This window comes from Lucilia cuprina, chromosome 5, assembly GCF_022045245.1.
Source record: "Lucilia cuprina isolate Lc7/37 chromosome 5, ASM2204524v1, whole genome shotgun sequence".
Classification (NCBI taxonomy): Eukaryota; Metazoa; Arthropoda; class Insecta; order Diptera; family Calliphoridae; genus Lucilia; species Lucilia cuprina.
Window position 1 is genome coordinate 2884534 of NC_060953.1, and position 11899 is coordinate 2896432.

The 11899-nt window shown below is 28.4% G+C and overlaps 1 protein-coding gene across 7 annotated transcripts in view; it reads right to left on the reverse strand.

The window, feature by feature from the left end:
- Window positions 1-710: 710 nt before the first annotated feature.
- LOC111683590 (formin-like protein) overlaps window positions 711-11899 on the reverse strand; it is a 19257-nt gene continuing 8068 nt past the window's right edge. For 3 of the 7 annotated variants that reach the window (XM_046951473.1, XM_046951474.1, XM_023445684.2), the window contains 8 exons: window positions 8960-9043; window positions 8807-8893; window positions 6510-8186; window positions 6232-6448; window positions 5880-6172; window positions 4333-4887; window positions 4140-4262; window positions 711-1504 (listed from right to left, as the gene is read on the reverse strand). In XM_046951473.1, the coding sequence (XP_046807429.1) occupies window positions 1265-1504; window positions 4140-4262; window positions 4333-4887; window positions 5880-6172; window positions 6232-6448; window positions 6510-8186; window positions 8807-8893; window positions 8960-9043 (3276 nt within the window). In that variant the 3' untranslated portion in view covers window positions 711-1264. Of the gene's footprint in view, window positions 1505-3792; window positions 3885-4139; window positions 4263-4332; window positions 4888-5879; window positions 6173-6231; window positions 6449-6509; window positions 8187-8806; window positions 8894-8959; window positions 9044-11899 lie in introns of those variants that run through there. The other 4 variants (XM_046951476.1, XM_023445683.2, XM_046951475.1 and 1 more) reach the window with 4 other exon arrangements.

Sequence of the window (11899 nt, forward strand, 5' to 3'; positions counted from 1 at the left end):
TTGCTGAAAAAAGCAAAACTTTTTGTTAAAAGTTTTGCTTTAAAAAACTTTTTATTAAAAGTTTTGCTCCAAAAACTTTTTGTTTAATATTTTTTCTAAAAACAGTAGAATGTTTTATGCTGTTCTTCAGAAAAATTTTTGTTTAAAGCTTTTTTCTAAAAAAAGCTTTTTGTTGAGAGTTTTTCTCTAAAAAAAAGCTTTTTGTTGAGAGTTTTTCTCTAAAAAAAAGCTTTTTGTTGAGAGTTTTTCTCTAAAAAAAAGCTTTTTGTTAAGAGTTTTTCTCTAAAAAAAGCTTTTTGTTAAAAGTTTGTCTCTAAAAAAAGAAGCTTTTTGTTAAAAGTTGTTCTTCATAAAAATCTCTCTGTTGAAAATTGTTTGAAATAAAAAGCTTTTTGATGAGACCTTTTTTAAGAAAAAGCTTTAAGTTTTTGTTCTAAAGAAAAAATCTGTTTCGTTAAAAGTTTTAATGGAGAAAAAGGTTTTCGAAAAATATGTTTTTCTTTAGCAAAATTGTTTGATAAAAGTTTTTCTTTTTAAAATTTCCTTAATTTTTCTTCTTTAACTTAAAGTTTAAACTACTGCTTAAATTTAAAATAATACAATATTTTAATTTAATAATAATAATAATCATACAAAAACACAATATTAAAAACAATTTACAAAAGAGATTTTCTTTTCTAATTAAATTATTACAATAATAATATTAATAAAACTAAATAATGCCTTTAAATGTTTTAAGGAATAAAAATTATTCCCTAATAATTTGAGAAGAGAATTATTACATATTTATTATTTGTTTAAAAAAAGTATAAAAAAACATACTAAGCTGTTGAAAATTTTTTTCATATCAAACTTAAACTAGTTTTTTTGTTTTTAAATGTATTTTTATATTTTTAATATTGTATAAATATGTTTATTAATTATTGCATAGCAAATTGTAGTTTTGTTAATTATTTGTATAATTCTTAATTTGGATCGTTTATCGTTTTCTGTGTTTTTATAGGGAATGTTTTTTTTTTTTTTTTTTTGTTTTTGTATAATATTTTTATGTATAAATATAAAAAAATACATAGTATAAAAAAGATTTAAATGCATTATATTATTATATTAATAATTATTTGTGTTTAGGCATAAAAATGTTCAAAAAAATTTTAATTTTATATCGATATAATTGCAATCGATGAACTACCAGCTACTACTAGTTAAAACTACTAATTTTATAATTAAATAATTTTTTTTTAAATTTAATTAAAATTTTTCCTTTTTAGACATCTAGCTCTTCGAGCGTGCGTGATAAACGATTATTATCTATACGTCGTCGCTGACTACGTCGTACAGCATCGGCTCGCCGATAGGGTTCACTTTTGAGGCCCAATAATATATCCTCTAATGCCCCATTATAAACCTCATCTTGTTGCAATAGTTTTTTCTCTCTTACCGAATTTGCCTTACATTTCAATTCATTAATGACCGCTTCCTGTAAGGAGACACCACCAGCGGGTAACTTGTTTTTGTTAAGTTGCGTTTTGTTTTTTTTCAATAAAACAAAAAACAATTGTTTAGGCCAAACAAAAGAAAATTAGCAAAAGATCATAAAATTAAAAAGAAAAAAGAGAAACAAAAGAAAATTAGTTTAGAGAAAAAAAGCATTTTTCAAAAAGCCATTACCAAATAACAAAATATTTTAAAATTCTTCTAATTTATTTTACAAAAAAATTTCATTAAATTAAAGTTAGTGCTAGAGAGGTAACATTAGAGAGAGAGAGAGAGAGAGATAGAGCTAGTGTGTTCTAGTATGAGTGATTATTTTTTACAATTTTATTTTTTTGTAGACGTTGCATGACTGTGGAAATGTTAATGTTAATGAATTATTAATAAAAAAAACTTTAAAAATGGTTAATTATAGTTTCTACGTTTAAAACTCAAAATGTTAAAACACAAAATAATTATAAACAACAATAACACAATAGATTTTTAGCGGTTGAAAAAAAAGACAACACGTTTATTTTTATTTTAAGGCTTAAAGAGAGCTTTTGGTAAAAACAAAAAAGTAAAAAATAAAACTTAAAAATAAAAAAAGCTTTCACAGTAAAAATTTTGCTAAACAGCTTTCACTATACAAATTTTATTAGAAAATTCATAATGGCTTTTTTTCTAAATCTAAGCTTTTCTCAGAATAAAATTTCTAAAAAATAAAAAGCTTTCTAAATGAAAAAAGCTTTTTGAGAAAATTTTTTCTATAGAAAAAGCTTTTTGAGAAATTTTTTCTATAGAAAAAGCTTTTTGAGAAATTTTTTTCTATAGAAAAAGCTTTTTGAGAAAATTTTTTCTATAGAAAAAGCTTTTTGAGAATTTTTTCTATAAAAAAAGCTTTTTGAGAAATTTTTTCTATAGAAAAAGCTTTTTGAGAAATTTTTTCTATAGAAAAAGCTTTTTGAAAAAATTTTTTCTATAGAAAAAGCTTTTCGAGAAAATTTTTTCTATAGAAAAAGCTTTTTGAGAAAAATTTTTCTATAGAAAAAGCTTTTTGAGACATTCTTTCTATAGAAAAAGGTTTTTGAGACATTTTTTCTATAGAAAAAGCTTTTTGAGAAAATTGTTTCTATAGAAAAAGCTTTTTGAGAAATTTTTTTCTAAAGAAAAATCTTTCTGATGTAATTGTTTCTATAGAATACTTTTGCTGATGAAATTTGTTATATAAAAACTTTTATATTGAACTACCTTTTAAAAGCTTTATTTTGAAAGTTTTCTATTGAAAAGCTTTCTGCGTTTTTATTTTCTATAAAAGAAAGTTCGTGACGAAAGTTTTTCTATAAAAGAAAGTTCGTGACGAAAGTTTTTCTATAGAAAAAGTTCCTGACGAAAGTTTTTCTATAGAAAAAGTTCCTGACGAAAGTTTTTCTATAGAAAAAGTTCCTGACGAAAGTTTTTCTATAGAAAAAGTTCCTGACGAAAGTTTTTCTATAGAAAAAGTTCCTGACGAAAGTTTTTCTATAGAAAAAGTTCCAAACAAAAGATTTTCTGTAGTAAATGTTCCTGACGAAAGTTTTTCTATAGAAAAAGTTCCTGACGAAAGTTTTTCTATAGAAAAATTTCCAGACGAAAGTTTTTCTATAGAAACTGTTCCTGAAGAAAGTTTTTCTATAGAAACAGTTCCTGACGAAAGTTTTTCTTTTATGTTTTTATTTTAAAGCCGAAAAGCAATAAAACTCTCTTAAGCCTTAAAAAAATTAATATTGAAGCTTCTACTTTTTTACTAAAATATAATAAAACTTACATGGACTTGTATTAAACGGGATGGATGACGCGTTTAAATTCCCTTGTGCAAAACTTTGTAAACAAAATATTTGTGGCGCGTAGTTAGAAGATGAGTGTGAGAGTTAAGGATTTATTTATATAATACAACAAATAAAGATGACGAATGAACGCACGAACTATAATAAGGAAGTTAAGGCCTCAAAATAATTCGTTTAAATGGTGTTAGGCTTTTTTTAATATAAATACATAAATGTGTGTAGGTGATTTAGAACTATATATATACAAGTGCGACTTATATTCTTTGATAACAAAAACAAAAGTGGCAAACGGCAAATGACACTTCCAGGGGGGGTATGTAGTACAGTACAGGACTTCTAGTTTACAATTTTCTATTGTTATTATTGTTATTATTCTTTACAACCAACACCATTTAGTTTTATAGTTTTAATTTGGTTTCATTTTTCAAATCCCCATAACGCTTTTTCTGTCTTAAGCGTTTGACTACTCAATCTCTGTGTTCTTTTTACTTTATTTTTGGAATTTTGGCATTAAAAATAAGTCCATCAGGCCAAATTAATTAGCGCTTTATGTAACAAACTGCTTTCCATAGTCACGCAACCAAGTTTCTAATGAATTAAATTGTTTGTTTTTTTTTTTTGGTTTTTTTGATGCAGATGCACAAAAATGAAAATGAAAATAATGTGTGTATGAGAGTGAGTTGCAACAAAGCGAATCCAATTTACAAAATATAAATAAATTAATAATAATACATTTAACCAAAACTGTTTTATTTTTTTGTTTCAAATTTATAATTTCATTTTTAATAAATATTGAAAAAAAAACAATTTTTGAAGAAAAAGAAACTTGTAAATGTTAATTACCTGTTGTTTTTTCTGGTTGGCTTTATTGCGCAGTTGAACTTGTTCGTTTTCTTTTTTATTGGCTGCTGCAGCAGCCGCTGCCTGTTCCAATCTTCTACGTTGCTCATTCTCTTGATCATGGGCCTAATGTTAATAATTATACACAAACATTAAAATAATAATTTCCAACAAACCCTTAATTATTTCCACTTACTTTAAATGCTCTAGTAAATCTTACGATTAAAGCAAAAAATGCGGCAGCATCAGCATTACGTGATGATTCACCAAAATACTCTACACATTCTCTAAACGCCTCTTGAGCATTTTTCAATTCAATTTTAATTTTTTTCAATTTTTCTTCGGAATTATTGAGAAAATCTCTTAAAATATGAGTTTGATGTCCCTTAACTCTCAATTCGGCTTCTTTTTTCACCAATTCCATGCCTTTTTCCAAATCGTGCATATCGGTGACGATATTTTCCAGCGATACTTGTGAGGCTTTGTCGGTACAGAAAAGTTCTGTTTCGAAATTTAATAATTCAGGGAATTTCTGTCTTATGGTGGCCACGATGTAGTGCAGCAGCGAAGAACGTTTATCGGTTGATTTGGTATCGATTAAAGTGTCTAGAGATTGTAGTTTAAAGCCATAGGCTGGGCCACGCTTGCTGCTGTTCAAATAGTTACCAAAAGCTAAAACTATTTCCAAGACCGCCTTAAATTTACGCGATTGTTTGAGTGAACTGGAGGCGGTAGTGATGGCATGGATTTGCTGAAGAAAGAAAGTAAATTGTAATGAATTTTTAGTATTGTAATGAAAGTTTTAAAAAACTTTTATAGCAAAAGCTTTTTCACATTTTTTTTCTATAGAAAATGATTTTTGACAAAATTTTTTCTATAGAAAACGATTTTTGACAAAATTTTTTCTATAGAAAACGATTTTTGACAAAATTTTTTCTATAGAAAACGATTTTTGACAAAATTTTTTCTATAGAAAACGATTTTTGACAAAATTTTTTCTATAGAAAACGATTTTTGACAAAATTTTTTCTATAGAAAAAGCTTTTTGACAAACATTTTTCTATAGAAAAAGCTTTTTGACAAACATTTTTCTATAGAAAAAGCTTTTTGACAAACATTTTTCTATAGAAAAAGCTTTTTGACAAACATTTTTCTATAGAAAAAGCTTTTTGAAAAAAATTTTTCTATAGAAAAAGCTTTTTGAAAAAAATTTTTCTATAGAAAAAGCTTTTTGACAAAATTTTTTCTATAGAAAAAGCTTTTTGACAAAATTTTTTTATAGAAAAAGCTTTTTGACAAAATTTTTTCTATAGAAAAAGCTTTTTGACAAAATTTTTTCTATAGAAAAAGCTTTTTTCTATAGAAAAAGCTTTTTGACAAAATTTTTTCTATAGAAAAAGCTTTTTGACAAAATTTTTTCTATAGAAAAAGCTTTTTGACAAAATTTTTTCTATAGAAAAAGCTTTTTGACAAAATTTTTTCTATAGAAAAAGCTTTTTGACAAAATTTTTTCTATAGAAAAAGCTTTTTGACAAAATTTTTTCTATAGAAAAAGCTTTTTGACAAAATTTTTTCTATAGAAAAAGCTTTTTGACAAAATTTTTTCTATAGAAAAAGCTTTTTGACAAAATTTTTTCTATAGAAAAAGCTTTTTGACAAGATTTTTATAGACTAAGCTTTCAGAAAAAGCTTTAGGTCTTTAGTTTATTTTGGATAATGCTTTCTATAAAAAGTTTTTCTTACCGGACATATTAAATGCAAACAATCGAAAAAGTTTCCCATATAATTCATAATCGATAACTTCGATGAAATACGTTCCACTTTTGATAGCTGCAGCATAAATTTATCTTCTTCGGTTAAAAGATTCTGATCTTTTCGTTCGATAATATATTCCTTATACGATTTAACCTCTACATCTGTGGGTATCATTTTCTGCAGCAATTCAACATTTTCCAAAGAAAGTTTCTTCAAATCTAAACTATGGATAGCAGCGATAACCTCATCAATGGGCATATCAAGTTTACGGCGAGATATAGCTGGAATAAGAAGATCAATTGTAAACAACTTTATTTGATTAATTTTAAAATAAACTCACCAATATTTCGTAATCTCGTGTGTTCCAAAAGTGAAACATTTTCGGGTTTCTTAAAGCGTTTGCTGGGGTACGATTGCAAAGTGCCATCTACCTCGGAATTAGCGCCACTGCTAAGGCCACCACCTACACCAATTTTGAAACGTTCCTCAAACTCATTGAAGTCAATAAACTTATAGATTTTCTCATCATCCAGCTCATTGAAAATAGTGCCACGCACCTGGAATTTGGAGAAGGGAATGTTTAATGTTGGAGAACTTTGTAGTGTAGGGAAAACTTACCTGATTGGGCTTAAGAGCTATCCAATTGAGTGTAGGCAGCTTATATTTGGTTGGCACTTTTCTTTTAATGGTCATGGCACCATCGGGCGCGGGCATAAAACCAGCTACTGGTGGTGGTGGCGGTTGGAATGACATGGGAAGATTGTTGGGATGTTGCATGGACTGCAAGGCACGTAGAGATGGTGGCGGCGGTGGTGGAGCCATATTATTTAACATTTGCCCAGGTCCTGCTGGTAAAGGAGGAGGTGCTGGTGGCGCTGGTGGAGGCGGCGGTGGTGGAGCCATATTTATGGCCTCCGGTAGGGGTGGTGGAGGTGGCGGTAATGGCGGCGAAACACATTCCACCGGAGAGTCTTTGAGCAAGGCTTCAGCGGCCAATGAGATATTGTCATTGCCACCCGAACCTGAACGCGGCAGGGAACGTGTTAGTGTTTGTAACTCTAGATTTTTACTTTGCAGCAGAGATTCTCTCTTCTTCAGTTCTTGTTCGTTTTGCTTGAGTATGCGACGCAGTGTACAGACTTCCTCATCAAATTTGAGTTTGGTAGCCATTAAGTCCTCACGTTCTGTTCTTAAATATCTAACCTCGGTTTCCATTTCCGCTAGCTTATAAAGTAATTCTGAATTTCTATCTATCTCCCGTTCTATCTGATCCTCCAGCTCTTGTACTCTCTCCAAGGCAGCCGTTTTAGTTTCAGAGTCTTCCATGAGAGCAGCCACATCGAATACATTGTCTAGATAGGCGGAAATTTGAACTTTAAGTTCTTCCGACTCTGTGAGTCTTAGCTTTTCCAAATACTTATCCAAACCCAAGGCAGTAAACTCATATTGCAAATGTACCCTGTAATTCATATCCTCCACCGAATGCACTACGATATTCATAAATTGCATGCAGGCCACCATGAAATCAATGTTGAAAGCTTCGAAATTCATAAAATACTCCATAAGCGTTTGGAAACGTTGATTTTCGTGGCAAACGTTTTTGAAATTATCAAAGGCCGATAGAATAATCTCATGGCCACCCTTGACCAAACAAATAGCGGCCAAAAGCTCAAGCACCAAGGCCTTAGTTCTTAACGATTTGTGTATCAAACTCAACGCTATGCAGTTGATGGCCTCACGATGTTGTATGACCATATTGAAGCCATATTTGTTATTCATTATAGCACGCAAACACATAATGCACACATGTATGTCATCTGTTGAGGCGCCCATATTCAATTTGGCCATGTGGCGAGAACGTCGCTTAATATTGGGACTATCGAGAACCTCGGCCAGCGCAGGTCGTAAAAAGCCATTGAATGAATAATGATTATTTTGGTAACGTGACGATTCTGTTAGACTAACATTACTAATGCCGCCAATATTGGAACTAACACAAGCAGAGGTGCCCAAGCCATCACTGCTTAGATTACCCAAGCCGCTATTGTTTAAATTCAAACGTTCATCGGACTCGCTAAGAGCCTCTTGCACCCTCTGCTCGTGACGCATCATTTGCAAGCGAAAACTAAGATAATCCACTAAAGCATCTAGACCTTTATTGGTCTCATCTAGAAACTCCTTTACCCACTCAATGTGATTGGTGCGCAAAGAAATTTCCAGATCGCGTAAAACTTGTGTGGATGTCGATTCGCCTACCATCTTACGTTTCTGACAAAAAAAGTAGAGGAAGTAAAGCTGTAAGTGTAAATTGACGCGGTTCAAGGAGGAAAAACAGGGAATAATGTAACCAGGTATTAGGGGAAAAGAGAGTTAAGGAGTTAGAGTGGGATTTTTTGTAGAGTTAACAGAAGGAATAGGAATAGTTAAAGTTGCAAGTAAAACATCATAGTGCAGTTTTTCAGCCAAAGAATAGTTACAGAACAGTATAGACAAAACAGATGGTAGAAAAAGTAATAGGAGTTTTTCAATGAGTGTATTGTGTATGTGTGTGTGTGTATCAGTGTTTTTGATGAGTGTGAGTAGGATGAAATGGAAAAGAGTATTAATAATTAATTATCTATTAGAAAAAAACAAGGTTAAAAGCAAAAGCTACTAAAAGTTGGTTGAAATAGTTATACGCAAAGAATTTAAAAAAAGTTTAGTTTAGAACAACAACAGAATAATACCAATTAGTGTTTCAAGCTAATAGAAGGCGTTTGGTTTCAACCAACATTTAAGGAATTTACTCAAAAAAAGAAATTCTCCAGATGTCCACTTTTAGGTAGATTTCTTTTTGTAGTCAAAGAGCTTTTGTTTTCTTAGAGAACTTGAGTAAATTTCTTAATTGTTTTTTTATGTTTTTAAATTTTACTTACTCTATGACTTCTTGAGGCTTTGGGATCTAAATATGTTCGTAATTTGTTGAGATAATGTGAAGGTGGATCTTTAGCTTGTACCATTTCCTGAAAATTAAGAAGTTTTAATAAAGAGTTTTTAAAGTGTTTTTTTTTTTTTTGTTTAAAACTTACTTGATCACATATAATATCCCATTTCTTTTCATCATCATAGTTTTTCAAGAGTTTGGCTTTATCGGGAGGTAAATCCATGGAGGCCTAAAAAAAACAAATATTAATTATTTATAAAAATTCTATGGAAAATATATAAACAAAGCTTTTGAGCAAAAAAGTTTTTTTGTTTTGAAAAAATTTCTTTGTAGAAAAGTAGTTGAAGATTTTTCAACAAAAAGCTTTTTGAGAAAAAACTTCTTTGTAGAAAAGTTTTTGAAGATTTGTTAAACAGAAATCTTTTTTGAGAAAAAAGCTTTATTGAGAAAAAAGCTTTTTTGTAAAATCGAGTTTATTAATATTTTTTTACTTTCTTTTAAAAAAGCTTTTTATAAAAATTATTGCTTAATAAAGAGCTTTTTTTGGCAAAAATGCTTTCTTGAAAATAGCTTTTTGGGGTAAAAAGCTTTTTGTATAAATAGCATTTAAATAAAAAGCTTTTTGGATATAAATATTTCTTAATAAAGAGCTTTTTGGATATAAAGCTTTTTTGATAAAAAGCTTTTTGGATATGAAGCTTTTTTGATAAAAAGCTTTTTGGATATGAAGCTTTTTTGATAAACAGCTTTTTGGATATGAAGCTTTCTTGATAAAAAGCTTTTTTAATAAGAAGCTTTTTGGATAACAAGCTTTTTGAATATAAAGTTCTTTGGATAACAAGCTTTTTTAATAAAAGCTTTTTGGATATAAATCTTTCTTAATAAAGAGCTTTTTGGATATGAAGATTTTTTGATAAAAAGCTTTTTGGATATGAAGCTTTTTTGATAAACAGCTTTTTGGATATGAAGCTTTCTTGATAAAAAGCTTTTTTAATAAAAAGCTTTCTTGATAAAAAGCTTTTTTTTTAATAAAAAGCTTTCTTGATAAAAAGCTTTTTTTAATAAAAAAATCTTTCTTGATAAAAAGCTTTTTTAATAAGAAGCTTTTTGGATATAAAGTTCTTTGGATAACAAACTTTATAAAAAGCTTTTTTGATTAAAAATCATTTTGGATATAAAGCTTTTAAGATAAAAATCTTTTTAAATAAAAAACTTTTAAGATAAAAATCTTTTTTAATAAAAAGCTTTTTAGATAAAAATCTTTTTTAATAAAAAGCTTTTTAGATAAAAAGCTTTTTTGATAAAAAAGCTTTTTAGATGACAAGCTTTTTTGATAAAAATCTTTCTTGTTAAAAAGCTTTCTTGATAAAAAGCTTTCTTGTTAAAAAGCTTTTTGGATAAAATGCTTTCTTGTTAAAAGGATTTTTGGATAAAAAGCTTTCTTGTTAAAAATCTATTTCGATAAAAAGCTTTCTTGTTAAAAAGCTGTTTTGATAAATATCTTGTTGAAAATATTTTTTGCGAAACTTGTTTTTGCGAAAGTTTTTTTTTTTAATAAAAAGCTTTTTTGTGAATCCACAAAAGATATAAAACTTCGTTTTAGAAATAATTTGTAAGTCTAAATGTATCTCTTTTTCATACAGAATTCATACAGATTTCATACAGAATTATAACTTCTTTTAAAGCTTTATTACCATTCCGAATCTAAAGCTGCATTCATATGAAATTAATGTCCTTTTTAGAACACTTTTACTACAAATTAAAGATTTCCTAATAAAAAGCAATATTATTGCTAAAGTTTCTTCATTTTGCGTAATATTTTTGTGCCCAAACATAAAGCTTTTAGTGGAGTATAGAAAAATCTCTTAATTTTTATAATAGACAAATTATTCTGTCACACATTATTACACAAAAATTGAGAAAAAATATTAAACAAATAGAAACCAATTATTTACCCCTTAAAAAATCTATCCCCCCCACCAAATAAAAAAAAACATGTGACTTTTTTTGTTTACATCCCAAAAAAATGCAAACTAATGTAAACACTCATCGCAATAATGATCTTGAGAGGAAATTGGTTTCGATGCGAACAACAATAATAAAAACGCTACAAATTAGCATAACATTGTTTATTTGAACAACAACAATATAATTGGGTTATAATTAAATTAAATATAGATCATCAACATCAGTTACTAGGCTTCCACCATAAAGAGCAAAATAAAAAAAAATAAGAAAATTGTACACGATAAGATCAATATGAAATGAAATTAAAGAAAAAAGAATTCTTCATTTAAGAGGCTTCCCGTCTTGAACCATAGACCACATACGAGTTTCAAAAAACAGAGTACAAAAACTATGTGAATGTGGTGAATGAGCAATTTTCAAATCGAAAGCAACAAAGAAAATATGGACACAATATTTTAGTTTTAAATGTGTGTGGTTGGTTATGGGGATGGTGGTGGTGGTGGTGACGGCGATGGTGATCTCAAGCTTTTGCTTATACGTTATTTCATATGTTCGTATGAAGTTATACATTATTATTGAAAGATAAAAATTTACAAACAAACATGCAAAATAGCAATAAAATGATAATAAAATAAAATGTTTGTTTAATACACTGTAAAACTAAAGAAAAATGATGTCAATGAGAGGGAATTGAAATGAATTTTAAAACATTTTAGGAAAAACTTTTTAGTTGTAGTAAATCATTATGATGATTAATTAAATAATTATTTGTTTACATTTTTAGCTTCGGAAATTGTAGCCAAAATTATATGAAGCGTAAAAAGAAATAATTAATGCTAATTAGGTTGTTTGTTATTATAGCTGTTGAATTTTAATTCAAAATTTCTTCAGGTATGAATTTTTCTAAGGTATTTACAAAAAAATTAAAATTTTTGTATTTTTTACAAAACATTTCCTAAGAAGATTTTGACTTAAAGAATGTTATTCTAGTCCAGTTCTAGTTCGGTTCTAGTTCAGTTCTAGTTCAGTTCTAGTTCAGTTCTAGTTCAGTTCTAGTTCAGTTCTAGTTCAGTTCTAGTTCAGTTCTAGTTCAGTTCTAGTTCAGTTCTAGTTCAGT